Source organism: Lepidochelys kempii, chromosome 18 (genome assembly GCF_965140285.1).
Source record: "Lepidochelys kempii isolate rLepKem1 chromosome 18, rLepKem1.hap1, whole genome shotgun sequence".
Taxonomy (NCBI): domain Eukaryota; kingdom Metazoa; phylum Chordata; order Testudines; family Cheloniidae; genus Lepidochelys; species Lepidochelys kempii.
The window spans coordinates 12,036,648-12,064,597 of NC_136397.1; the positions used below are offsets into that span (position 1 = coordinate 12,036,648).

Below are 27,950 nucleotides of genomic sequence, written 5' to 3' on the forward strand. Positions count from 1 at the left end.
ATAGAAAATGTGCACCTTATTTCCAGTTTGAATATTTTAGCTTCAACTTCTAGCTATTGGATTTTATATGCTTGCTATGGTGCCAGAGAGGAACAGAAAAAGACAGCATTATTTTAGGGCAGTGATACTCAGAGCTCAGTGATTCAGGAGTCAAATTAGCAATCAGAATTACCCAAAAGAGCCACACTAGTATGAATTGTTTCATTTACTATATAATTCTCACAGCAAAAATGACTGACCAAGTATATTATTTTATCAACTACAATTGGTGATAACATAGTAAAAGCATCCTGACTGGTTAATAATTAAATCACACAGTGTTTTAATATTGTGTGCTGCAAAGAGCCGCAGGACACACGTTAAAGAGCCACTTGCGGCTTGTGAGCCTCAGTCTGAGTATTGCTGCTTTAGGGGTTCGGAAATGGAATGTCCTCCCATCCTTAAATATTTGGCAGATTTAACACTTAACTTTACAGTTCTCATTTTGCACAGATCTTTTGTAAGGGAACTTTTAGTAATTTATTGCGATGTAGCACGTGTCACTTTTAAGAGAAGAGGAAATGTAATGCCTGACCCACTCAACTCACTCCCAACACCCAATTGACTTAGAGGTATGTTGGGATAACATTAAGATCACTACAGGAAATTCCAGCCTTAAAAGTGATACTTCTCACAAATGAGGTTCTGTGACCATGCAGGCCAATAAATATGTTGTTCAAAACTATACTTCTTAAAGTTGATTCATTCATTACACTTGTCTCCCTCCAGGTTAGCTAGCATTGCTATACTAATAGCAATACCATACTAACTGATATCTAGCAGTTTCCATTAAACCAGTCATGGTAATTTAGAGCCAAATGGTGAAGGGAAAAAGTATGTCTCATTTCCAGCAACGATATTAAACTACCATGACCAAGAAATGGGTATTTTTTTCCCATCAGACAGTCTAATAGAAAACGAAGCCTGCACTTTCACAACTTTATTTACAGAAAATATTTTTTTTTATAATTTCTCAGGAACTGGTAAGAGCCTTACATAAGCTGCACTATAATGAGCAATGTACTGTTTTAGGCTTCTGAGAATTAGGGATTATTTAGAGTTCAGCCAAACAGAAGGAAAAAAAGACATCACTTGGAATACAATTTTCTGTGCTGTGGTGGAGGCTTAGCTATACTTAAGAGGGCGGCAGTGATGTTTCAGTTGCTTTTCAAAATATTTTGTGACCATAAGCAGCAATCATAAAACCAGCCATCTAGTACACACTTTGTGTAGGAGGTGACTGAATTTCCATTCTAAGAAGTTTTATTTTGGTTCCCTCTCTTAAATCTGCAAATAAAGGGATATCCACCTTGAAACTGGGGGGCTAAGTTTGTAGCTTAGTTAGATTTTTCTGCCAAACTGGAGTTCAGTTGGACAAAGCATTCATGAATGACACCCAAAGAAGGGAGGTACAAAGAGTTCAAAAATAATTTTAATGAATTTTTATAGCCAATAATAATAATGTTGATGAGAAGGAGAGAGATAAATCATCATTTACTGTACTTTCTAGAGCACAGAATAAAAAAAGAGTATACTTTTACATACATTTAGCATTTTAAAGCATAAGTCAGCTTTTATTTTTTGGACAAGCTAATTTAGTGTTGTGAACTGAGGGGGGAGAGGTGACACGTTTCATCCAGGTCTGCTACATAGACACTGGGGAGGAGCAGAAGTCCTCACACCTCTGTGAACCATGGAAGGCCAGCAGCAAAAGATCTCTACTACTACAGCAGACACTTAGCAAGTCTGCTTGGGGGAAGAGAGAGATGGTGAGGGGCATTTGCCCATTTCCTGCTGGCAGCTTATGAGACATAGCAGACCCCATATGGAATGTAGAAGGCTCTTCAGCTCCCTCCTTCTCCAATCCTCAACATGACTTAGGAATCTAGCTGGGGGCCGTACTAGGGTTGCCAATGTCTAATCACACAAAGGCAAACACCCTTGCCCTGCCCTCTTCAGAGGCTGCTTCCCCTCCCTCTGTCGCTTGCCCTCCCCCACCCTCACTCACTTTCACCGAGCTGTGGCAGGGGTTTAGGGTGCAGGAGGGGGTGTGGGCTCTGGGCTGGGGACGAGGGGTTTGGAGTGTGAAAGGGGGCTCCAGGCTGACCCTGGGGCGGGGGTTTGGGGTTCGGGAGGGGGCGAGGGCTCTGAGAGGGAGTTTGGGTGCAGGAGGGGGCTCAGGCCTGGGGTTGGGGTGTGGGCTCCGGCCGGGCGGCACTTTCCTCAGGCGGCTCCCGGTCGGTGGCACAGTGGGGTAAGTCAGGCTCCCTGCCTGCCCTGGCTCTGTGCTGCTCCTGGAAGTGGCCGGCACATCCCAGTGCTGGGGTCTCTACGCGCTGCCTGAGCACCGACTTTGCAGCTCCCATTGCCCAGGAACTGCGGCCAATGGGAGCTGCGGGAACAGAGCCTGCTTTAGCCCTGCTGTGCCACCGACTGGGAGCCACCCGAAGTAAGCAGGGCCAGGGGACTTGGTGTGCTGCCCCCTCCACACGCCACTCCCAGAAGCAGCCAGCACATCCCTGCGGCCCCTGAGGGGGGTGGGGGAGGGTGTGTCAGAGGGCTCTGTGCACAGCACCGCCCCGATAGGTCCCATTGGCCGCAGTTCTCAGCCAACGGGAGCTACGGAGTCAGTGCTTGGGGCACGGGCATAGCGCAGAGACCCCTCTCCCTCCCAGGGGCACCAGGGACATACCAGCCGATTCCAGGAGTGGCGCAGGGCCAGGGCAGGCAGGAAGTCTGCCTTAGCCCCACTGTGCTGCCGGACTTTTAGCACCTAAAATCCCCCCGTTTGGCTTCAGTAGCCTCCGGGAGACAGGGACTGATTCAGGGAGACTCTTGGCAAAACCAGGAGGGCTGGCAACCATAGGCCACACGTGCCTTCCTGAGCGTGGTACTTCCTGAACAGCTTATTTTGGTTTGTTGCGGACTGATAAGCCTATTAAGATAAACAGGAAGAGGGCAGGCCACTGAAAAGTACCCAGTGGCTTGCAGAAGAGCTGCCCACTAACTCCTCTTACAGCTTATAGGGAGTGGAGAATGCAGGAGGCCCATAAGGCTTGGAAGGTTAAGGGAGGGACCTCAAAGGTTTGTCAGATGCACGCACTTACCCAAGGTGTAGCCCCACTCCTGTGCACAACCATTAAAAGGCAGGAAATTTAAGATTAAGGTTAACCCATTCATGTGTAAGCTCACAGTTAAGATACCCAAGCCACATTAATTCCATCACCTAATTGGAATTGATATAAGCAATCACTTGAAGAATAACAAACAGTTCCAACTTTTAGGTACCACAAAAACTAGAATGCTTGATTCCTGATCACGCACAGCTTGTACCAACTACAACCTCATTTACTGTCAGACATACTTGACAGAAAATTTCCTATTACACTAATAGCATACTGAAGACATAACTCCCCACTCCTACATCACAAAAATGACAACAGATGGAAGTTCTAAAAAATGCTCTTTTACTCATAGCAGCAATTCACCTTATATACTTAAAATCAGCTATTGAGATTCTACAGAAGATTTTTCTAGGTATCTGGCCATGTGTGCCCCCCCTGCATCTGAGATCAGAATGGGATCTCAGCACTGGAATAGTGTCAGCCACAGACTGAGTCCATCCATGACAGTAAACTTACTTTAATTCATACTTTGCAAGGTTAAACAACACTAATCAGATCAGCTTGAGCATTTTTATTTCTGTATACTTCTTAACTCGGAACAGTCATGGCCCAGCACACGTAGAGCAGAAAGTGCAATCTGAGCCAGCAGATTCAGCTTGGAACAGCATTTTATTTTGATTCCAAACCACACATAGCTGAACAGTTAACAAATGCAACAGGGGGCTATTGGTACACAACAGTCAAAACAAGTCCAAATCCTTTGTTGTTCTTCTCCCTGTCCTCCAATGAACAATTTAGTTGCTTGATTATATATGAGAATCAGAAAGAAAAGTGGGTGGGGGGTTCTTTTATGAACTTTTGCAACATAAGTGTAGTTGAGTGTATTTTAATGTATAAGGTCTATACATCTGTGATTAAAATCTTTTTGTGAAAAACAAATACAGTCACACCTGTGTAAAGAGGCTTCCTAAATTAATTACTAGAAATATTTTTTTCTTTAAGAAAGGTTTATGGGTCAGTGGATAGTCACAGGACTGTTGCAACAATACAAGATTTCTGTGTACTGGACACATTTTTGTCCTGCACTCATTATATTTAGATGCCTTATATGGTTTCTGATATTCATTTACTATGCAACTAAACTAGGATTTTTTTCATTTGCCAAGGATTGCAAATTGCATGAAGATGAACTTCACCTCATGCTGCTGTAGGTCCATGACAAACAAAAGTTATTCCAAACTCGGTGGAAGCTCAGCTCTGGTTCGACTCATAGAAATTTCCTAATCTGTACTCAGTCAACAGCCATCAGCAGGAGGGCACTGTGCTACACAGGCACATGGCAGGTGGATAAAGCTAGCTTTTGCCTGCAGTCTATTTTCTCATCTGTCACGCAACCTCATCACTATTTGAAATTCATGAATGCAGATATGTATTTCAATTTAATGCACACATTGTATGCATGCATGCACATCATGATATACTTATTTTCATAAAACAGTGCAACCTTCATAATAATTTATTTAAAAAAAAAAAGAGTATAGCCATGTTTTCTTAAAATGCACTCTGAGACTGCTTAGGTTAACACATCAGTTATTTTGCTTGAATGTGTCCCCAACCTCCCCGTCTGAGATAGAACATTTCTAATCATACTCTAGATGGGTTTTTTCTTTAAATCCCTCTTTACTTATCCAAACTATGGTCCCTGGCATTTCAATTCTACACATGAAACTAAGTCCCAAGTGCATAAAACTATATGCTAGCTCCTCCCATTCCCTTCCCAGCCCCCAACATGCTCATTTAGTCGTGGCTCAAATTTACTGTTACATTTGATGCAGGTAAAGTGTGGGGCCCTATTATACAAAAATTCATCATTACCGACAAAAGATGGGCTAACTGAATCTTATGAGTCTTAACATTAATTCTTTTTATATTTATTACATTCATCGGCAGTTAAAAAGCCTGGTGCATTTGGAACACTTCCTACTTCCACAACAAAGTATGTCTAGGTTTGAATTCTTACGAGTTTCCTGCACCTCACTCACACTTCATCAAGCTTATTGTTCCTTACTGAAATAGTGGTGGCAGACACATCAGGATTCTGAGTGTGGCATAATAAAATGGAGGAAATGGAAAAACCAAATGGAAAGACTAAAAAAAAAAAACCATTCTGAAAATCACAAAGTAAATATACCTGGATTTTTTAAACCCCCTGTTGTGCAGGATCTTGTACAACAGACAGAGTTCTAAGGCATACAGTAACACAGCACAGCATCAACACACAGGAACTGAATGCTACTTAACCACTGGAAATAAAATGTTTATTCTCTTAGATCCAACTCTCTGGACCTCTCCTATTCTTTCCCCTTTTCCTCATTTACTTTGCCATTATTATTTTCATCAGTTTTGTAAAACATTTATCTTAAACATGTTTAATATAATTAAATATTGATTTCTGGTAGTGCCCGCAACATGCAAGCCACTGAACACACACAGAAAGGCATAGTGTCTCCCCAACAGAAGGCATACAGAGCCCCTGCCAAAGGAATAAAGGTGATCCTGGAGCGGTGGAGGCGGGAACGGTGGACACACAAACAGCGCCCTTGCTATGGCAGGAAGGTAAAAAGGAGGGGGGACAGAGAACCCTTGGTTTGGGGGGAGGTGGGAATCGGTGCACACTGAGTCCCTGGCTTAGAGAGGAAGGGAGGAATGGAGGGCATGGGGAAGGGCAGACAGAACTGCTGGCACATGGGGAGAACGGAGGATCCTGATATGGAAAGAGAAGTAAATGGGGGGTACATGCAGCTGGGCTCTGGGGTTAGAGTGTCTGGGCTGGGGGTTGCCCCGCAGCTGGGCTCTGGGGTTAGGGGCTGCAGATGTCTGGGCTGGAAGGATGCCCCATGACTGGGCTCAGGGGTGAAGGGCGGGTGTCTGAGACCACAGGGGCAGAGTTTTCCCCCAAAACGTACCCAGCTGGCACATGTGACACACCTAGACGGAGGCACCCAGTAAAAGCATAACAGAGAAACAGGAACTGGGTTGTTGTACGGGTTTCTTTAACTCTTTACTCCTGGGGGAATCTTTATTGCTATCCGTATTGCGACAGACATACTTTCTGACAGACATTTTGGAATAAATTACCAAAATAACTGAAACTGGCTTGATTATATTGTGTTATTTTGATAAATAAAATATGCATAATTTTGCAGAACTGTAAAATATTGTGCACAGAATTTTTAATTTTTTTGACACGGAATTCCTCCAGGAGTAATGTGTGCACATGCACAATCTCTCACACATACATATTCTTAGTAAAAACTGATTTTGCAAAAGAAAAATAGAAGGGATGTCACTATTACATTATCTTCAGAACTCTTCAGCTTCTTTAAAACACCTGTTTTCCTATGAATTCTTAATTGAAACCTAAAGAAGAACATTTTTAGTTCCATTCTGCATCAGGACACCAAGATGGCAATTTCTTTTTTATTATATTTAAGCTCTTCAGACTCTCTTTTTCCTGATTTATTCTAATATAATGTAGTAATACTGCACGCAGATGTGGTCGCCCCATCTCAAAAAAGATATATTCGAATTGGAAAAGGTTTAGAAAAGGGCAACAAAAATTATTAGGGGTATGGAATGGCTTCCATATGAGGAGAGATTAATAAGACTAGGACTTTTCAGCTTGGAAAAGAGACAACTAAGGGGGATATGATAGAGGTCTATAAAATCATGACTGGTGTGCAGAAAGTAAATAAGAATGTTATTTACGCCTTCTCATAACACAAGAGCTAGGGGACTTCAAATGAAATTAATAGGCAGTAGGTTAACAAACAAAAAAGGAAGTATTTTTTCACACAACACACGTCAACCCGTGGAACTCCTTGCCAGAAGATGTTGTGAAGGCCAAGACTATAACAGTGTTCAAAAAAGAACTAGATAAATTCATGGAGGATAGGTCCATCAATGGCTATTAACCAGGATGGGCAGGGATGGAGTTGCTAGCTTCTGTCTGCCAGATGCTGGGAATGGGCGACAGGGGATGGATCACTTGATGATTACCTATTCTGTTCATTCCCTCTGAGGCACCTGGCATTGGCCACTGTCAGAAGACAGGATACTGGGCTAGATGGACCTTTGGTCTGACCCAGTATGGCCATTCTTATGTTCTCAGTAATGAGAATCTCCTATATTACACTGTAGCTTTTTTGTACCAATTTTACTAGTACACAAGGCTACATTAGTGAGTCTACAAATGCAGTATTTCAAAAAGGAGGTAATTAAATAAACTAGAGGCAACACTAATAATACACAGTCAATTTTACAAAATTACAGTGCCTTTGGGCTAGGAGACAAAACCAGGATAAAATTGCAGAAGGTTTTGCAATATGGCTTTGTAGACAGTTTATTGATAAGAAATGTAAAGTGTTCACTGACCTGGGGCCACTAAGACTTGCAGTGTCTCTCACTGCCTGCGCTGTTTCAGAAGCAAAATCAAGGGCACCGGCCATTGGTTTGGTTACTGTGCCAACCAGCCCTTTCCCAAGGCCTGATATGAAACCACTGACTCCTCCTTCAGTTTTGACACCTTCTACTGTTGAGGTTATGACACTTGTTAATCCACCAATGATACCTAGCAAAGACAACAAAACCTGTAAGTGGACCAACTGCTTTGCCACTAAAAATAAAACGACAGGATGTTATTACAGCTGACCATGTTAAATGATTTACTTTTTTGAAAGTTCTTGACCGAGTGAAAGCATGCTACCCACTTAATGCAGCACATGAAAAGTCCGATTATGAATGGATGTTTTTTATTAATCTAATAATATAGTCTTATATTTGTATAGGGCATTTTATCCTGAAGCTATACATACACAAAAGTATTTTGTCTACTGCTCAAGTGAAGCCATCTCCAACAGTGTGACAAGGATTTAACAGAACACAAAATATCACACAACAGCTTAGGACAGGAAATGAAAAATACTGTGTTCAGTTGGAAATACAAAGAGAAATTTAAGCAGGCAAAGCGTAATTACCCAAAGTGGAATTTTGACCAGGACACTGGGGACAGGCATCTCATTCTTGCAAAACATTAATGTCCATGAGAACCTGGCCCACAAGGGGTTAGGAACTTAAAAGGGAGATCCTCAGCTGGTATCAACTGACATAGCTCCACTGACTTCTTTGACTGCCCTACAGATTTTACATCACAGCCAAAAGACAGTAAACATTGTGATGTTGGAGGTTCAAACAGTATTGTTGGTACGTAAGTTCTGGAGTCGAGAAGCATATAGCATATGCTATGTTTAATTGTTTCATTTGGGTAACTTTGCCATACAGTGGAGTATTTGGGAAAACTACAGTTCAACAGATAGAATTTAAGAGTCAACTGCTTCGTCGAAGAAATGAAAATCAAAAACATTAAAAAACCAAAAACAAACAAAAAGATTCAAGTCAAAGAAGCTAATCAGCTAATGAATGTTTCTAACTGACTCTTCATTAAACAGTCTATATTTCAGATTTCACATGTTGCTAGCAACATAATTTATACCTGATTTTAGAACATACTAATGTTCTGTAACTGGAATAACCAAAATGCTTTGCATTCAAAGGGAAGTCTAACGTGATCCATTTAGAACTTCACTGCTTTCTTTTTAATAGAAATTTTTTTATCCCTGCACTAAGTGAACTACAAGAGTTAGATATGGAAAGAACTTACAGAAATGAACCTTTTCCATTTTTGGGCCATCACCTATCTCAAGTGATGGGGCTTCAACTACCTAGAATACTATTTCAGACTAATCCTGGAGACTGAATAAACACATTTCCCCTAATTGTACATTTCTTAAGTACGAGACTTTTTGATAATCATACAGACTGCATTTGAAATTGCACCAGTTTAACTAATGGTGCAATTTTAAACAAATTTTAAGAAACTGATATAAAATACAGTATGAATATTCAAATGATTTAAGCCTGGCTTATATCGATTTAGCTTAATCAGCAGAGAATCAACTCAAGCTAAATTGACATTAGCCTGTCTTCAATCAAATTAAGACTGTCCACACTGTCTTTTGCACCAGTTTAAATAAACTGTTTTTTAAGACAGTTGAAAGTTAAACAGGTGCAACTTTGAACACAGACAAGCTAAGGGCCGGATTGTGCAAGAAAACTGGAATCTGTGGGAACTGAGTGCAAGAGCGATACACTCATTCATTCATTTGTACCACTGGCTGAATATTATCTTATTATTTGTCACTTACAAAGAGATTGTTTGTAAGCATATTTATGAACCTATGAAGAAATTAGAAAATTTGGCTGATCTCTTTCCTAAATTTAGTTTTGATATCCAATAGTACAATTAAATAGGTCATTCTCAAATCTAGGTGCCTCTGCCAAAATGAAAAACACAATTAAATTAAAAGGAAAGCCAGCAATTGCTCCATTACGTTAAGCCACATGTAACCAACCAGTGTGGAGTGGTTTAAATTGAACTGCATTGTTTTTCTGAATCCTACCACTTTGGAACCACAGTGACAGACATAAAGCAACTGATATTACAGTAGCGTAATCTATTGATGCACAAATTACCATGAGCAAGTCCATGGATCCCAGCTATGAGATGTTCTCCACTGGTTGCGCCATGGTATCGAATGTACTCTCGTTCAGTTTGATGTCGGTTATCCATCGTCTTTCCCAAACCATCTGATAAAGTTCCAGCAAACTACAGTAAGAGAAACAATGGGAAATTTAAAAAAAACAAACAAAAACAACCCCCAGAATTCTAAATTATCAAGATTTGTTGAAACAAGATCTGTGTTTAATTTTTAAACTCTCCTTTTTATTGCTTTATTTTAAATATTACTATAGTGCTAAAGACCAGAATTTGTCCAGTTCTCAATATCTGCATGTCACACTTACATGGCAGCATGAAAAGAGAATTTTTCGTTGTTTGAAGGTATGCATCCACAGCCTAATCCCATAATCACTATGTCTTATAGTCAGAAAGGCCTTATCTGCATTAGTATTTTCCTTAATACTGCCCCACAGTTATCATTCCACTAGAAGTAGCACCAGTGTAAGGCCAGCCACTTGTATCTTAATGTTATTTAGCCCATGTTGGTTAAAACATCGTTGGCTATTCCACACCAGAGTTTCACTCATTACAACCATCAGTGGATCCGCACCAATGGCAGCACAGTGGTGGGAAGTTTTAAGAAAAGTGTTACTCCAATGGTCTGGAATTAGAGGAAATTTTTTAAGTAGTACAATAACAACTTGCATCAACTATACAAATTTCTACAAATGATATTTGATTTTGTTAAGTATTTCAGTGTACTTTTTAAAAATAAATATTTGCAGAAGTCATCCAGTTTTTCTCCTTTGGAATGCTAAATGGTTTAGGGTCCAATCTTGCTCCTGTCAAAGTCAACAGAGTGTTGCCATTGACTTTAGCAAGAGCAAGGTTGAATCCTGTGGCTATGTTTACACTATCTTTTTACATAGGCAGCAAAATAGGTCAAGCTATTTTCCCCCAGCCAAATGCACTAACTCAACGTTGCTTTATATATACACCAAACTGAGCTGTATAGCATATAAAGTAAATTAGTCATTTCATTAAAAAAATATTCAACAATACATAGCCAACATATATTCTGGTCAAATGGAGTTAAAGTATGTTTGCTGGCACAAATCAGGAGAGGTTCTTATGGATAAGCATGAACTCTCACTGTAGATATTTTATCAGAAAAGGATTGAGAAAGAACATTCACTTGTGTTTTGTCATTATGCAATTTGAAAAGTTCTAGACTGACAGTAAATAAGAAATCACATCTATGCCTAACAATTGTAGTCAAGTGAACAAATAAAAAACGAAAAAACTGCTAAATATAAATTAACTTTCTGGTGAAACCTCTCCCAAAACAAGTAGTTAAATGCCAGTGACCCTAGTGTAACCTTTCAGAAAACTCACTGGAATGTTATTTAGACATACACCTATCCTTTTGCAGAGATATGTGAAAGCCTTCAAGGCAAACACTCCCAGAAATATTCTTGTACTAGTGTACTTTACATTTTCTAGCAAGTTAAGAAGCTATTTAAATACATTTGAGTAATGGGGTTTTAAAGTGGATTTATTTTACAGCTGGTAGGGTAGCATGCCATGTTTAGGGAAAGGTGCAGAATGATCCAGAGGTAGATGATGGCTGTGTTGACAGACACATGTGTACTGCAGCACAGAACGAAAGTTTGAACTAATCTAAGGGAAATCTCAATGACTGTAATGAAGACACGTGCAGAACCATTATAAAATTACTGACCTCTTTCCTAATTATATACCTTTTATGTTATAAATGAAGGGCTAAGACACACCTCTAATACGAGCAGGAGTTATGAAAACACTGACCATTACTGAATGAAGATACTGAAAAAACACCAGCTAGAGCAAAGGGTAGCTCACAGTCCCAGTGCTCTATTCATTCTTTAGCCACTTTAGATAAGATCACATCCCAAAGTTAAGCCAAACACAAAACAAAACAATCCCACACCCCTACCTCTAATTGAGAACGGTTATCAACGGATACCTAACAGGGACTCTGGTATTCAAAGAGCTGCTGCAAATGGTGTAGCGCAGTGGTCCCCAACCTTTTTGTGGGAATAGCATATTCCCATTCCCAGAAGACTGTGGAGGGCGCCTGACACCCCCGCCCCCTGCCGAAAAATGGCAACGCGTCTCGGTGGCATTTCGGCAGCGCGGTGTCCTGCGGGTGCACGCAACTGCCCCGGCGGGTGCCATTGCACCCACGGGCACCGCTTTGGGGACCCCTGGTGTAGCGCCACTTCTGGGCCAGAGAAATGAGCACTGACTGGTGGGATTGCGTCATTATGCAGGCTTGGGACAACGAGCAGTGCCTGCAGAACTTTCGTATGTGCAAGGCCATATTCCTGGATCTGTGCGCAGTGCAAACCCCCGCCTTCTAGTGCAGGGACCCCCAAATGAGAGCTTCACTTACAGTGGAGAAGAGCGTAGTGATCACTGTGTGGAAACTTGCAACGCCGGACTGCTACCAGTCAGTGAGAAATCATTTTGGAAATTCAGTGTGGGGACCGCTGTCATGCAAGTGTGCAGGGCCATTAATGGTGTCCTACAATGCAGGACTGTGACTCTGGGCACTGTACAGGACACAGTGGATGGATTTGCAGCAACGGGGTCCCAAACTGCAGTGGAGAGATAGGCAGCATATATATACCTTATTTTGGCACCAGATCACCTGGCCACACAGTACATCAACAGAAAGGGTGACTTTTCTATGGTGATGCAAGAATTGGTGGATCACCGACATCAGTGCTGACTGGCCAGCGAAGATGCATGACGCTCGCATCTTTAAGAACACAAGAGGGTTCAAAAAGCTACAAGCTGGGACTTTTCCTCCTGATCGGCAGGTTACCATTGGTGATATCGGAATGCCAATAATGATTGTGGAGGACCCAGCCTACCCCTTGCTCATGAAGCCATACGCTGGCCACCTCTACAGCCCCAAGGAAAGATTCAGTTACCAGATTGGCAGATGCAGAATGACAGTTGCTTGTGCTTTTGGTCTGTAGTTGTGCCTCTTCTCCCCATAGGCCCCAGAGATCCAATGTCTCCAGTCCACTCCAAGCTGGAGTGCAACTGGAGCATGGAGCCGGCACCGTCAGCTGGGCAGTTGCACAGAACAATGGAGAGCTGTTCAGTGTGCTTGCCGAACTGGACAATCAGGAAAAGGTATTTCAAAAATTTGTGGGGCTTTAAAGAGAAGGGAGGGCCTTGCAGTCTCCGTGATCCCTGGGCACTGGAGTTCACAATTATGACCAGAGCAGTCAGCGTCAGGCATTGTGGGACAGCAGCTGGAGGACTGTTAGGATGGACATAAGGAGCTGGAGGATTGTTAGGGTGGACATAAGGACATGGTGCCGGCATTTGTGCTGCATCAACCTCAGTACATCCACCACAGCTCAACCCCATTCAGGGAGGAGGTGTTGCTGCATCGCTGTAACGGGGCACTTACATCGGTGGGAGACAAATTTAAGGGTAGACACACGTACAACCAGGTTGACACAAGGCAGCTAGTCAACCTTACTCTGTAGTGTAGACCAGGCCTTTGTAAAATGCCTAGAGATGCTTCATGAAACCTTACACTGATGAGGAGAAACAAGAGAGCCTGAAAATTCCTTCTTGAATAGTTTAGAATTCTCATCTGTCCTGTATGTGACATGAATGGTGCTCTGCCAGTGTAACAGGATTCTAGCATGGAATTCCCTCTTGGTAGTTCCTTCATTGGTAATTCTTTCATGGAAATTTCCTTTGATAACCTTTGCTCCATCCTATAACTCAGAAAGGTAGTAACTTCAACACCCTGTCGTGCCTTAGGGCTTGTCTACACTACTGCGCAGAGTCAATCTAAGGTACGCAACTTCAGCTTTGTGAATAGCATAGCTGAAGTTGACATACTTAGATCTACTTACCGTGGTGTCTTCACTGCAGTAAGTCGACAGATGACGCTTTCCCGTCTACTCCGGGCTTGCGCTCCTCATTTTGGTGGAGCACCGGAGATGGGAGAGTGCTCAGAGATCGATTTGTCGCGTCTGTACTAGACTAGACCATTTATACTAGATGCAATAAATCGACCCCCGCTGGATCGATCGCTGCCCGCCAATCCAGGGGGTAGCGTAGACAAGCCCTTAGACACAGAACACTGATGTGGAGCAAAGTGTGCACGTATTAGAAAGAATAATCTTACATATCCTTAATTTATAAAGTCAGACCCGAGTCTACATGCCCTTGGCAGAAGAGCCATCTACACAAGAATAAACCTAATATAAGGAGAAAAGGAGGATTTGTGGCACCTTAGAGACTAACAAATTTATTTGAGCATAAGCTTTCGTGCGCTACAGCTCACTTCATCACCGAATGCATCCGATGAAGTGAGCTGTAGCTCACCAAAGCTTATGCTCAAATAAATTTGTTAGTCTCTAAGGTGCCACAAGTCCTCCTTTTCTTTTTGCGGATACAGACTAACACGGCTGCTACTCTGAAACCTAATGTAAGGATTAGGGCCCAAGTCTTCAGGCCCTTATGCACAGATGCAAATACAGTACAACAATCCATATTTAGATTAACATTTTCATGTTATAACAAGATCATTCAGAATAGCTGGATATTCCAATATTATACACTGACTATATTAAAAAGGAAATCTGTACCAAGTTTAGCAGAGAAGTGAAAGTATAACTATATTAAATCACATGTTGATGGATGACAAAGATGTCAAATGTTTATTCTTTTTAAAAAATGACCTTTCCTCAAGGTGTTTTGATCAGCAGCCATCAATGGGGGCAAGAGCATCAATTCCATGTCTCCCCCTAGTCCCCCAATTCTAGTAATTACATACAAATTATGTGTACATACATGCTATCAATATAAAAATTGACCAAAGAGCATGTCCATGTCATTATTCTGTAAACTGTAGTTTGGAAATATGCCTGAGATCTTTGTTATAATAAGGTAAAAACTCAAAATAAGAAAGAAAATTTAGTTATGTGATGTGTCTGATGCAATTTTTTCTTCTACTTACATCTGCAATGTTTTTAAAGGCTGTGCAATTTTTTGCTCGCTATAAGATTACTCAGCCACAGCTCCTCCTTTCTTGCTAAGAAATGCAAACTATTCAAAGCATGATCCATTATCTCAACAAGCAGATTTTAATCATATGAATGAAAATTAAATCTCATGACTGTTCTTATGACTTAACCATATGGACTCAAAACAGAGCACCCAGTTCACTGGCTGAATTATTTTTAACCCCTTTCTGAACTTAATGTAGATGCTATTTTTGATTGGTCTAGAAATACAAATAGAATTGAAACTATTCCATAACTGGGTGTTCCTCTAAAGGGTAACAGTTTGTTTTTACAGGGATTAGAAGAGTTACTATAAGGATTAAAGGCTCACACATGAAATGTGTATATAGGTGGGAGCAGGCAGATTTTCTGCTGGCTCTAGATTTTCAGCCCACACCGAAAAATGTGCCATGGAACAGTTGTCAAGAACTGACCCTGAATGCCAAATTAGTTAGCTTGGTTGTGATGGTTGGTGCCAGCCAATGTGAATAGGACAAATTATAAATTATTATTAATGAAATGACCGGGCTTTCATAACAGCTGTCTGGGGAAAGTTTTTGCCCAGTCCAGAATGGCCAGCACAACAATCAAATTTTTCTGAATAAATAAGGCTTGTGTGTTCTCTCCTCACATTTTCCCCCTCCGATGAAAGGAGTCCACCATCTGTGTTAGTCAATAGCAATTCCTGTTTTAATACCTCGATATGAGAATTGTTTTCTTAGTAAAGCCGTAAGAGAAAAAAAATTCATAAATGGACTGGTTAAAAGTTCATCTTGTCATCACATGGCAATTTTCATACTCTCTCCACGAAGAAAGAAAAACAAGGTTAAACAGAGATACTTTGATTTGCGTGTTGTAGCAAATAGCACCAAGTGCCCAAAGACAGACATTTGTTCCATAGTTAGACCATAAGGATTTTAATGCACTTAGAAATGTTTTTTCCCCGGACGTCCTGCCTCAAGTGACGTAATCCAAATTCTTCAAATTCTTAAAATCCAGATTTTAACCACAAAACACTAAATTTTAATGTTAAATGCCTTTACCAGTATTTGCTTTATTGTATTATTTAACCATGTTACAAACCAATCCACAAGAGGTTACTGGAAAAGAATAGGTTATCACAGAAAATGTGTGGCAGGCACCCATCTTCCCTACTAAAGAAATAGATGGCACCTCCTTGTTTTTGGTAATCTTTCTGGGCTTTTATACAGCACCCATCACTATGTTATTAGAGCACTTAAGTGGATGGGTAGCGACCAAAAATGGTTGCAATCTGACAGCTGATCTATGTAAAATGAGTTGACAATGTCAGTCCAGTTCCCAGTTTCTCTAGGCCACAACTATTCAGAGGTGCCATGGACTAGCTGAGTATGGAAGCTGAATGCCCTTTATCACTAGCACAGGTTAGAGTTGAGGGCACATGAGTAGTGCAGTACCATTGCTCAAGATGTATTCAGTTTTGCAGCTATATAGAGGACTTTGATTTTCATGTCTGCCAATCCGACACCCTCTCTTAGGACTACATTCTCCAATGCCTTTTAGCAGGTAGGGTGCCAAAATGATCTGCAACAGCCGAGTCACCACTTACACAAACACCAGCATATATTATTTGTGGTACGCATTTCCAGTTACCCGTTCTTTTCCAGCGGCATGTCAATTTCCTTGATATGTTTTAGAAGAACAAATGTATGGGAAAACAAAGTGAATATTTAGATAAGGCACAGAATATCTTAAGGCATGTCTATCCCAACAGTTCATTGCAAGATGGGGTGTAAATCTACCCCATGTTAACTTGTCTTTGTGGACTCTGCTGCCACGCACTAATGGCTCCCTAGTGTGCTGTGATCTAGTGTACATCTGCAGGGCTCACACAGACAGTTAGTGTGCAGCAGGCTAGTGCAGGGTGGATTCCAACCTCCACTTGCTACAAGCTAAGTGTTTGTGTAAAAAAGCCTAAAGCTTTGCAAACTATTTCAGTTTATGGGGAGTAGGGAAAAGTCTTCAAATAAGGTTCTGCTTGTGGGTGTCAATGATGGGGTGTAATGGATTGGGTGTGGCAAACAGTAACAATCTGAGTGAAGAGTAGACCAGAGAACTGTAATTCCTTTATTTTGAAGCACAGCAATCTTAAACTGTTCTTACAGCAACAGTATTCTTAATATGAACTGAAACATTTCATAGTGAAATCGGTGCACATCTTTTCAACCTGCAAATCACAATAACCATGCTACAGTGTAACTGTAACCAAGCCAGGAGATTCAGTGACAACATAGTCAATCCCAAACTTAACTGTTGCCTTCACTGAGGAGGAAAAAAAAAAAAAGTGTGTTGTTCACTCAAATTAGCTAACTTGAGCTACAATCGTAGTGAAGACAAGGCAGTTTGTTATTTTCACATGAGTTGGCAGTTTGAGTTAAAGCCTAAGCTCCCTCATAGGCTTTGACAGGACCAGCTAACTTGTGTGAAACCAACAAACTGCCTTGTCTTCACTAGGATTTTACCTCAAGTTAGCAACACCCCTCTTTTTTTGCAATGAAGAGGAGGCCTTAATTACAAAATAGTTAGAAGGTGTAGTGTAGACCTAACCATGTCCATAACCTGATTAATATCTTAAACAGTCCAAGTGATTAATTTGGTTTATGGACACCGTGAGCCAATGAGATCCCCTGGTTCTCATGGATGTAGGGTAGATAAGGCCTAATAACAAAATGAAATAAGGTCATGACCACAGGTATTTTTGACTCCTTTTCCCTCCAACCTTCTCCCATACAATCCCCAAATACCCAACTCTGAAATGGTTTTCAACTGTATCTCAGATAATACATTTGTGACTGCCCCATGAGCAAAAAAACAAAACAAAAAACCCCAAAAAATGGTTTCCAACAAACCAGTACAACCATGTTACCTGAAATGTTTTTTCAGAACAGATCTTGAAAATCATTTCCATCACCAGTGAATTTTTCTGAGTAGACAGGAGCCCACAAGAAATTCACCCACATTTGTGCCTGGCTTAAGAAGAAAGAAAAGGAGTACTTGTGGCACCTTAGAGACTAACCAATTATTTGAGCATAAGCTTTCGTGAGCTACAGCTCACTTCATCGGATGCATACTGTGGAACGTATAGAAGGTCTTTTTATATGCACAAAGCATGAAAAAATGGGTGTTTACCACTACAAAAGGTTTTCTCTCCCCCCACCCCACTCTCCTGCTGGTAATAGCTTATCTATTACCAGCAGGTAATTATATTATCTATAATAGCTTATCTTACCTGCTGGTAATAGCTTACCTGCTGCAGTTTCCACGATATGCATCTGAGGAAGTAAGCTGTAGCTCACGAAAGCTTATGCTCTAATAAATTGGTTAGTCTCTAAGGTGCCACAAGTACTCCTGTTCTTTTTGCGAATACAGACTAACACGGCTGTTACTCTGAAACTTATCTAAAGTGATCACTCTCCTTACAATGTGTATCATAATCAAGGCTTAAGAAAAGTATTGCAAAGGGAACTCCAAGGAAGTCCACACAAAAAGAAAACTTGGGTGTCTCACTTTTTGATGCCTCCTCCTTTTAAAAATGACGGTATCTGGCTCTTCCCTTGTGAAATAGCAGTCACAATATAATTGCAAAAAGAAAAGGAGTACTTGGGGCACCTTAGAGACGAACAAATTTATTTGAGCATAAGTTCATCGGATACATCCGATGAAGTGAGCTGTAGCTCACGAAAGCTTATGCTCAAATAAATTGGTTAGTCTCTAAGGTGCCACAAGTACTCCTTTTCTTTTCTCAAATACAGACTAACACGGTTGCTACTCTGAAACCTGACAATATAATTGATGGCTTATTGCACTGTTTATCTAGTCATGCAGAAAACAGCCTATAGCTAAACAACAATGGCAACAAAAGCATGATCCACTGTTACCCCCCTTATTTTCCTCAATGAGGTGTTAACTTCAAAGTCTAGTTAGGACCATTTAAATGCTAATGTTACTAAGGAATAAACAAACTTGCAGCTCGAATCAAGGCACTTCTTAGAACAAAACCTGATCCCTTCCATCCTTAAATTTTCCAGAATAGACTCTTTGCCTACACCATATCAAAAAGAAAGTATTACTCTGGCCTTTTATGTTCTTTGTATTACCCAAACTTTCCTTTTGCTACAGTGACTTGTAACATAGCACCTCAACTCCTGCTCAGAGTGGTCACATGCCTTCTTTAGCAACTAATAATCAGCAGGCATGATGTTGAATGAAGCAGGCTACACCTTACCACGACAGACTCAAAATGCCTAGCTTCTCATAGATCTAAGAGCTGGAAGCCCAAATCCAGCTAAAGCTTGGATCTTCCAGATCGCTAATTAGATGTCATAGAATCGTAAGACTGGAAGGGACCTTGAGAGGTCATCTAGTCCAGTCCTCTGCACTCAAGACAGGACTCAGTATTATCTAGACCAGAGGTTCTCAAACTGGGGGTCAGGACCCCTCAGGGGGTTGCGAGGTTATGACCTGGGGGATCGTGAGCTGTCAGCCTCCACCCCAAACCCTGCTTCACCTCCAGCATTTATAATAGTGTTAAATATTTTTAAAAAATGTTTTTAATTTATAAGTGGGGGTCGCACTCAGAGGCTTGCTGTGTGAAAGGGGTCACCACTACAGAAGTTTGAGAACCACTGATCTAGACTATTCCTGACCGGTAACTGTCTAACCTCTTAAAAATCTCCAATGACGGAGATTCTACCACCTCTATAGGCAATTTATTTCAGTGCATACCTACCCTGACAGGAAGCTTTTCCTAATCTCCAACCTAAATCATTGTTGCTGCAATTTAAGCTCATTTCTTTTGGTCAGATCCTCAGAGGTTAACGAGGATCATTTTTCTCCCTCCTCCTTGTAACAACTTTTTGTGCACTAAAAACCTGTTATGTCCCCTCCACAATCTTTTCTTCTCCAGACTAAACAATTTTTCAATCTTTCCTCATAGGTCATGTTTTCTAGATCTTGAATCATTTTTGTTACTCTCCTCTGGATTTGCTCCAATTTGTCCACATCTTTCCTGAAATGTGGTTCCCAGGAACTGGACACAATACTCCAGCTGAGAACAGCGTGGAGTACAGGAGCAGAATTACTTTTTATGTCTTGCTTGCAACACTCCTGCTAATACATCCCAAAATTATGTTTGCTGTGCGTGTGTATGTGCGCGCACAACAGTGTTATACTGTTAAATCATATTTAACTTATAAAATCCACTAGAACCTCCAGATCCCTTTCCACAGTACTCCTTCCTAGGTAGTCATTTCCCATTTTGTATGTGTGCAAATGATTTTTCCTTTGTAAGTACAGTACTTTGCATTTGTCCTTATTGAATTTCATCCTATTTACTTCAGACCATTTCTACAGTTTGTTCCAGATCATTTTGAATTTTAACTCTCTCCTCCAAAGCACTTGCAACCTCTCCCTGCTTGGTATCATCTGCAAACTTTATAAGCGGACTATATATGCCATTATCTAAGGGCTTGTCTACATTGGCACTTTACAGCGCTGCAACTTTCTCGCTCAGGGGTCGAAACCTCCCCCTGAGCTCTGTAAATTTCAGCGACACCCTCGTGGAAGCGTTTTTTTCAGAGCGCTGGGAGAGCTCTCTCCCCATGCTATGCTGAGGCAGCGCTTTAACATTGCTAGTGAAGACATACCCTAAATCACTGATGAAGATATTGAACAGAACCGGATCCAGGGACATCACTCAAATGACTGGGGAAAAAAAGTTCAAGCATATTTGAGAATATAACATCTGATTCTTTGCCTTGTTCCCCGTTCCTGGACAGAAGAAGCATGAATTAAATATTTTGGAAGCTCTGCAAAAAAAACAAAACAAAACAAAAAAAACACCCACAAGTCTCACACATTCTTCCTGCCAACTGTCACTTGTGTTCTTTGATCTCCCTTCCAAAGGGACTATATCTTCCAGTTCCCTTCTCCATGAATGGGCAATGAACTTCTCTCTGACCCTCCACTCCAGAGGCACTGGAGCCCAGATTCTGATCTCACTTCACTTATTTATGACAGTGTAAGTGATTCACTCGAATCTATGGAGTTACATTGGTAAACTGTGTGAAAACAGAATCTGGCCCATGATTCCTCACCAGCTCTCTATGACATGAGGCCTCCTCCCTGAGGCCAGCAGAAAAATTAGGTGCGTTCTTAACTCAAGTTTGGTAACTCAAGTTACCACACATTCTTCCCTAGTAAAGATACAGCCTAGGTTTGTATCCCAAGAATCATGACTTCAAACCTCTGAGTTTAGCTATCAGTTAATTAAAATCTCTAAAAACTAAACTGGTCTGCATTTTCCTCTACCAGCTGAACTCAGTACCCAACTTGCTGTAACCTGATTGTCCACTTTGGAGATTTTCAATCAGTGGCTTGTACACTTCCCTTTTGAATCGTATTCAATGTTAGTGAGCACTATGCTGCCAGAGATGCCATGTTTTAGATGAGATGTAAAACTGCTCTGAGACCTTGTGATCATTAAAGATTTCATGGCATTTTCTGCAGGACTAGGTGTGTGTTGGCTGCTGTGTCCTAGCCAAATTCCTATTTGGGTAATTACGCTCTACCTAGCTAAATTTTCTAGAGTTTCATGAAGAGTATTAGTACTTTCCCATCTTAAACGTATGCAGTGTTGCTGTGCACTGTTGGACACAAATCAGATGTCAAGAATTATAACATTCATAAACCAGTCAGAGAACACTTCAATCTCTCTGGTCACGCAATTACAGACATGAAAGTTGCAATTCTTCAACAAAAAAACTTCAAATCCAGACTCCAGTGAGAAACTGTTGAATTGGAATTCATTTGCAAATTGGATACAATTAACTTAGGCTTGAATAGAGACTGGGAGTGGCTAAGTCATTATGCAAGGTAACCTATTTCCCCTTGTTTTTTCCTAACACCCCCCCCCCCCAGACGTTCTTGTTAAACCCTGGATTTGTGCTGGAAATGGCCCAACTTGATTATCATACACATTGTAAGGAGAGTGATCACTTTAGATAAGCTATTGCCAGCAGGAGAGTGGGGTGAGGGGAGGTATTTTTTCATGCTTTGTGTGTATAAAAGATCTTCTACACTTTCCACAGTATGCATCCGATGAAGTGAGCTGTAGCTCACCAAAGCTTATGCTAAAATAAATTGGTTAGTCTCTAAGGTGCCACAAGTACTCCTTTTCTTTTTGCCAATACAGATTAACACGGCTGTTACTATAACACTGTAAGGAGAGGTTTCAGAGTAACACCCATTGTTTCATGTTCTCTGTATATATAAATCTCCTCACTGTATTTTCCACTGAATGCATCCGATGAAGTGAGCTGTAGCTCACGAAAGCTTATGCTCAAATAAATGTGTTAGTCTCTAAAGTGCCACAAGTCCTCCTTTTCTTTTTGCAAAATAATAAGCTTATCTGACACAGAAGGAACTGCAAAGCAAATAAAAATGGAGTTAAGCCCAAATTTCTGTACTGAATGTTCCCCCTAATCAGACCGTGTGAGGCATTCAGCACAGGAATCCGTTTTAACTAACTTTTAAAAATGTCTTTTTATCCTCTGTAAATCCTTTCAGTACTTCCTTGTTCACTGAAGATGTCACAAACAGACACTACATACCTAAGACTCATTGTAATCCATACACTGCATAAAATGTTACAGAATAATACATTCAGGGGTATCCTTTAGCAAAACAAGACATGACAAGATGGATTTCGGGGCGGGGGGGGGGGAGAGAAGAATTAAATAAAGGTCAGTTATAATTTATCCCACCTTCAACACACACATAGATTCCAGCTGGTGAGAATTTAGGAAATCTTAGGCTATGCCTACACTATGGGGCTTTTAGTGACACAGCTGTGCTGCTGCAACCGTGCGGTTAAAAGCCGCGCAGTGTAGCTGCTGTTTGTCGGCAGAAGAGAGTTCTCCTGCTGACAAAAAACGTCCACCCCCAACGAACAGCAGGGGCTTTGTTAGAAAGATATCGCTCCTGCCGACAAAGTGCTGTTCACGCTGGCACGTGTCGTCGGTAAAACTTTGGTCGTTCTGAGGTGGCTTTTTTTTTTTTTTTTTTTTTTAAAAACACCCCTGAACGACAAAAGTTTTGCCGACGAAGTGCCAGTGTAGACAAAGCCTCAGTGTAACTCAGTTTTTAATTTTGTTTTGCAGTGCACTGTACTGGGGCAGCTGCCCCACTCCGGTAGAACAAGGGTTAAAAGCAGCCCTGCAGAGGGCTGCGTGTGGGAAGTAGGAAGTGAGGGCAGCTGAGGGAGTAGCTGACCACAGGTCTGGCCAGCTCAAATAGGGCCCAGCTGGCCCTGATAAGAAGGCTGTGGGCCAAAAGCTGAAAGGAGTCTCACTTTAGCCCCAGAGGGAGAAGGGCTAGCTGCCTGAGAGGAAGGTACCTGAACTGGAGCAGTGCTGCTCCAGCCCGGTAAAACCCCAGGCTGCAGGCCTTGTTGAAGGCCTACAGAGGCAGCTGGTCCAACCCCTTTGCCAATGATGAGCGGCCATTATAGACTGTTCTTATAATTATAATTTAAGTGCGAACTGATCAGAGTTAGAAATTGAAAAAATCTAGTTCTCACACTTTTGGATTATGCAACAGGAAAATCCCTGATCATGTCGTCTGGAGAGTCGTTCTGACATCACAACAGCAAATCCTAAACAGACTCCTTTGTGTCTAGACGCAGAGGAAGAGCGGTTCATTACAGGACGCAAGGCCTCCACTAGCAGCAAACAGAGCGATAGGAAAGCCATGAACAGGCACCAGCACCCTTTGGAGAGGTTAGCGTTAAGATTTCCAGAGTTTTCGTCAAATGCACCCGTTCCCTATCATAGAAGCAAAGAAGGCTATCCTAAGCAGGAATGCAGGGTTTGAAAACTTTCTTTTTTCTGCTACCATCTTAACATTTACTTCCTTTAAGTGTTATTGACAAAGTTAAATCTCACATCCACACACAGCTTGGGCTTGAAATAACCTAGCACCTGTTTGTCATGGGAACCAAAGGTTTAAACATATATTTAAAAAATCATTTGAGAAACTTAGAAAAACATTACTGAGAAATGTATTCTTTTAGCTTATGTAGTACAAAATCTGATCAAGTTATCCTTTATCATCACCCAAACGTATCTTAAACTTCTTCATACAAAGGAGAAAAGTTTCTTTGCCACTGTCATGACAGCGACAGAATAGAAGGCTCAAGAATTAGAAAAAAAAAAAAGCACTATGAGTCATCGGCGCCAACTCCATGGGTGCTCTGGGGCTGGAGCACCCACTGGGGGGAAATGGTGAGCGCTGAGCACCCACCGGCAGCCCCCTTATCTGCTCCCCCTCCCCCGGCAGATCGGCGTTTCGTGGCATGCAGGAGGAGGGGAAGAGCGGAGGAGTGAAGACGTGGTGCATTTGGGGACGGAACAGGGCAGGAAGAGTGGGGGTGGGGCCTTGGGGGAAGAGATGAAGTGGGGGCGGGCCTGGGGTGGAGCCGGGGTCTAGCACCCCCAGCACTTTGAAAAGTCATCACCTGTGCTACAAGTTCCTGTTTGTAAGAACCATGCCCACAGATTTGTATTTATAATACATACTGTAGTAAGAGAGTCATATTAATAACACTTTGAACCCGTTTTTCCAAGTTCACCATTGAATATATATGTTGTAATAATATTGTTCAGACAAGTCTCTACCAGTGATTAATTTAATGGACAATACAATAGGTTTCAGCTAACAGAAGTCAAAATGTTTTAGTCCCTTGAAGTTATTTGCCTTGTTTTTAATCAAGCTATTTCCACAATTAGTTCATTGAGTGTTTTCATGAGTCAGTTACAGGATTTACAAAAGAAAATCTAAAATTTAGTTAGTTAAAAAAAGATTTTACACTAATTAAACCTCTCACAACGAAATGCAAAGAAATTCAAAGGAAAAGCATCATTTATTTATTTCACTGTGTGTAGCTGTTCCCCAAACTTAAATACACTGGATGATCTTGCTGAAGGAACATGCTGCTGTAGCTAAGCACAATGACATGCACCAAGGACAGACGGTTAGTGTTAGTGAAAAGCAAGGAAACAAGGAGTTAACACTGGCAATCTATCCTCAACTCATGCTGTTGTACTAAGCTATTATAAGCACATACAACAAGGAAGATCATGCAGAGTTATGTTAGATCGATAGCTATAACACCTAGGTACAATGAGTGAATTAAGCATGTGTGGCCAATCCTTTACTATAAAAAGAAAAGGAGGACTTGTGGCACCTTAGAGACTAACCAATTTATTTGAGCGTAAGCTTTCGTGAGCTACAGCTCACTTCATCGGATGCATTCAGTGGAAAATACTATAGATTTCCTTCCTTTTGTTGAGGTGTCACAGGTTAATGTTTAATGCGTCTGCGTCTCTTGTTAAAGCCTAAAAAACCTTTAATAGAAATATACTAGAAATTACTCACACAACAGACAAACCTCTTTACTATGCAAATCACATTGAGCTGGCTTTTTTTTTTAAAAAAAAAAAGGGCACTGTTATTAGATGGATTGTATAAATACTACATATTTAAACAATTTAAAAAAAAACCCATACATTATTTAGCAGAAAGGCAAGAAGTCATTTCCCCCACTTATAAACAACTACACATTTGTCAACTGTGTGTTATCCTGGGCCTGAAATATGAATAATAAAAATACTTGTGGTCTTTGAAAACTTACTGTATACACGTGGCAGGAGCTACTTCTCCAAATTAAAAGCCGCAGTCATTTAAAATTGATTCGGAAAGTACTGGAAACGGCAAGATCATATCACTTGTCATTAACACTCTCCTACCCCCCCCGCCAAAAAAAAAAACACACACACACCATAGCTCTCTTGTTCAAGCACAAGAGCATTTCTAAAAATCATTTAATATATATTCTCTCTTAGAGAGCATAAACCAAACCAAACTGATCTAAAAAAAAAAAGTGGGCCTAGCAGAGAAAGTGTATGAGAAAGCTTAAGCCAAGAACAAAATGTTTATGACCAAGTTACAAACCTCTGAAGACAGTGATTTATAATGGAAATACTGACAGAACATTAAATATAGTGACAGAATTGATTTAAGCTTAAATTAGATAGTACTATACTGAATTTCTACAAATGCAGAAATTATGGTGGTATCATATACAAAATGCATATAGACTCTGACTCCTTTCTGCCCTTAGTTATTGATCAACAGAAGAACAAAAAAGAAGCCAGCTGCATTCAACACTGAACACACATGATACCTTTTTGGAAATTCCAGAGACATTTTCCCCACCCCCACTTATGTCACACAATCAAAGTAAAGAACCTTTAATTAGCTCACATCCCATCGTTAACTAAGCTTCCTAATACATTCTGACAACAGCATGTTGGCTGGGTAATCTGTGAAGCCCCCTGATGAGTTGTCTGTATGGATGCCTGATTAGCTGGGTATCCCAGGGGAGCCCCCCGCTGTTTTTTATCTCCACAGATGCCTGATGAGTTGGGTAGCTTCCCCCAAGGACCTCCTGTGATGCTGCATCAGCAGGTGCCCATTGGCAATAGTTTTGTGTTACAGGGCTGAATGAGTGATCCCTGCAGGAACTGCCAGCTGTTTTCACATACACAGAAGGCAGTCAAAAGTCCACAGCATGAACTTGGAATGACCCCAACTGCAGAATCACTGGCGGGTTCATCTGGAGGGCAGCTATGCTTTATTAAACAACTAATACTCTTAACAGATAACTTTCAGAAGGAAAAAATATTAACTCTTTCAAATCTTCTCTAAGTTTTTTTACACAGTGTAATGGCATGTATTATAAACTCTATAGTACTTTTAAAGTCCCTTTCTAGTTCTTTGAGTTAATATGTAATAAAAATATCTTGGCACAATTCAATTTTTATTTTTTTAAATAATCTGACAGATCTATTTTTAGGCATTTTTCAATGTTCATTGATTTAATTTTTCAAAATTAAAGAAAATTATAAGGAGGGGGTCAGACAATTATTTTATGACAGTAGACTTTGAGATTCAAAAAGTGAAAGCTTTATAACTGTTAAAATCCAAATTGACAACACCTCATGTCAAAACACACAAAACAAAAATATCCTTAAATCAAACTCTAATAAGTTCTCAAGCAGCATTTTTCCTGCTTTGACTATCTGTAAATATATTTTACTATTCATGGATTTTTTTTAGTGTATGTGTGTGTGTGTGTGTGGTGAAATTTACGCTTACCGACACTTAGCGATCAAAAGCTAATCCTTCCAAGCCTAAATGTACTTAAAGAACTTTGTCAACTTAAAAGTCTTCTTAAAAATAAAATGTCTTTATCTTATGTTTATAACTTAGATGAGCAAAACAATATAATTTCATTTTACCATCTGTGCTATTTGTTTACATTCTGAACTTCATTCTGCTTGGGAAAACAGACTAGTCACTTTCACTTTCTGTTTCCAGGTCAGTTTCACTTTCTCTGGCTGATACACTATTATCAAGTTCATTTTGTAATAAACTGCTGGAGAATATTTAAAACAAAGAATTCTGTTTTTCTCTCTCTTTTCTTTTCTTTTTTTTTTTTTTTAATTAACTGAAGACACTTGTACTTTCTGTAGTGCTTTAAAGTTTAAAATGAAGCCTAAATGTGTGGCCAAAACTATCTTGTAGCATCCCTTTAAAAACAAAAAAACCTGTGTATTCACCTTATCTTCAAAAATAAAACACATTTTATTAGCCAACAGATTTCATTCTCATTAAGGCTTTGTATATATCTATTTTAAATTTTCCACAAAGCTTTCTATATTGTCTGTATCCAAATAATAGTTGGGAGGCCTGTTTAGGCTGACACAAAAGTCACTAAAATCTGACTAACCCCAACTCACAAACAATTGAGACTCTACCCTTTTCACCTATCAAAAACTAAAAATGAGAACTTTGAACACAGATCACTGTTTCCTTAAAAAGAACTCCAGCAACTTACACATCACACTTCAGGATAATTTTTTTAACCTAGTACATATTTACACAATACCTAAAATTACTGTAAACTAAAGATAGAAGAAAAACAATTTTCTCTCTTCAGTGTATTTGTTTATTTTGTGTATTTGGCAG

The 27,950-nt window shown here is 40.6% G+C and overlaps 1 protein-coding gene across 7 annotated transcripts in view; it reads right to left on the reverse strand.

Moving 5' to 3' along the window:
• The window catches only part of VPS13D (vacuolar protein sorting 13 homolog D), a 197,564-nt gene that overhangs the window by 39,387 nt on the left and 130,227 nt on the right, over positions 1–27,950 (reverse strand). For 6 of the 7 annotated variants that reach the window (XR_012155549.2, XR_012155551.2, XR_012155552.2 and 3 more), the window contains exons 66-67: positions 9,756–9,888; positions 7,599–7,794 (exon numbers count right to left, since the gene is read on the reverse strand). Coding sequence is in view for 2 of the 7 variants with exons in the window: in XM_073316658.2 (XP_073172759.2) it covers positions 7,599–7,794; positions 9,756–9,888 (329 nt within the window). In the remaining 5 variants the exon portion in view is untranslated. Of the gene's footprint in view, positions 1–7,598; positions 7,795–9,755; positions 9,889–27,950 lie in introns of those variants that run through there. The other variant, XR_013634818.1, reaches the window with a different exon arrangement.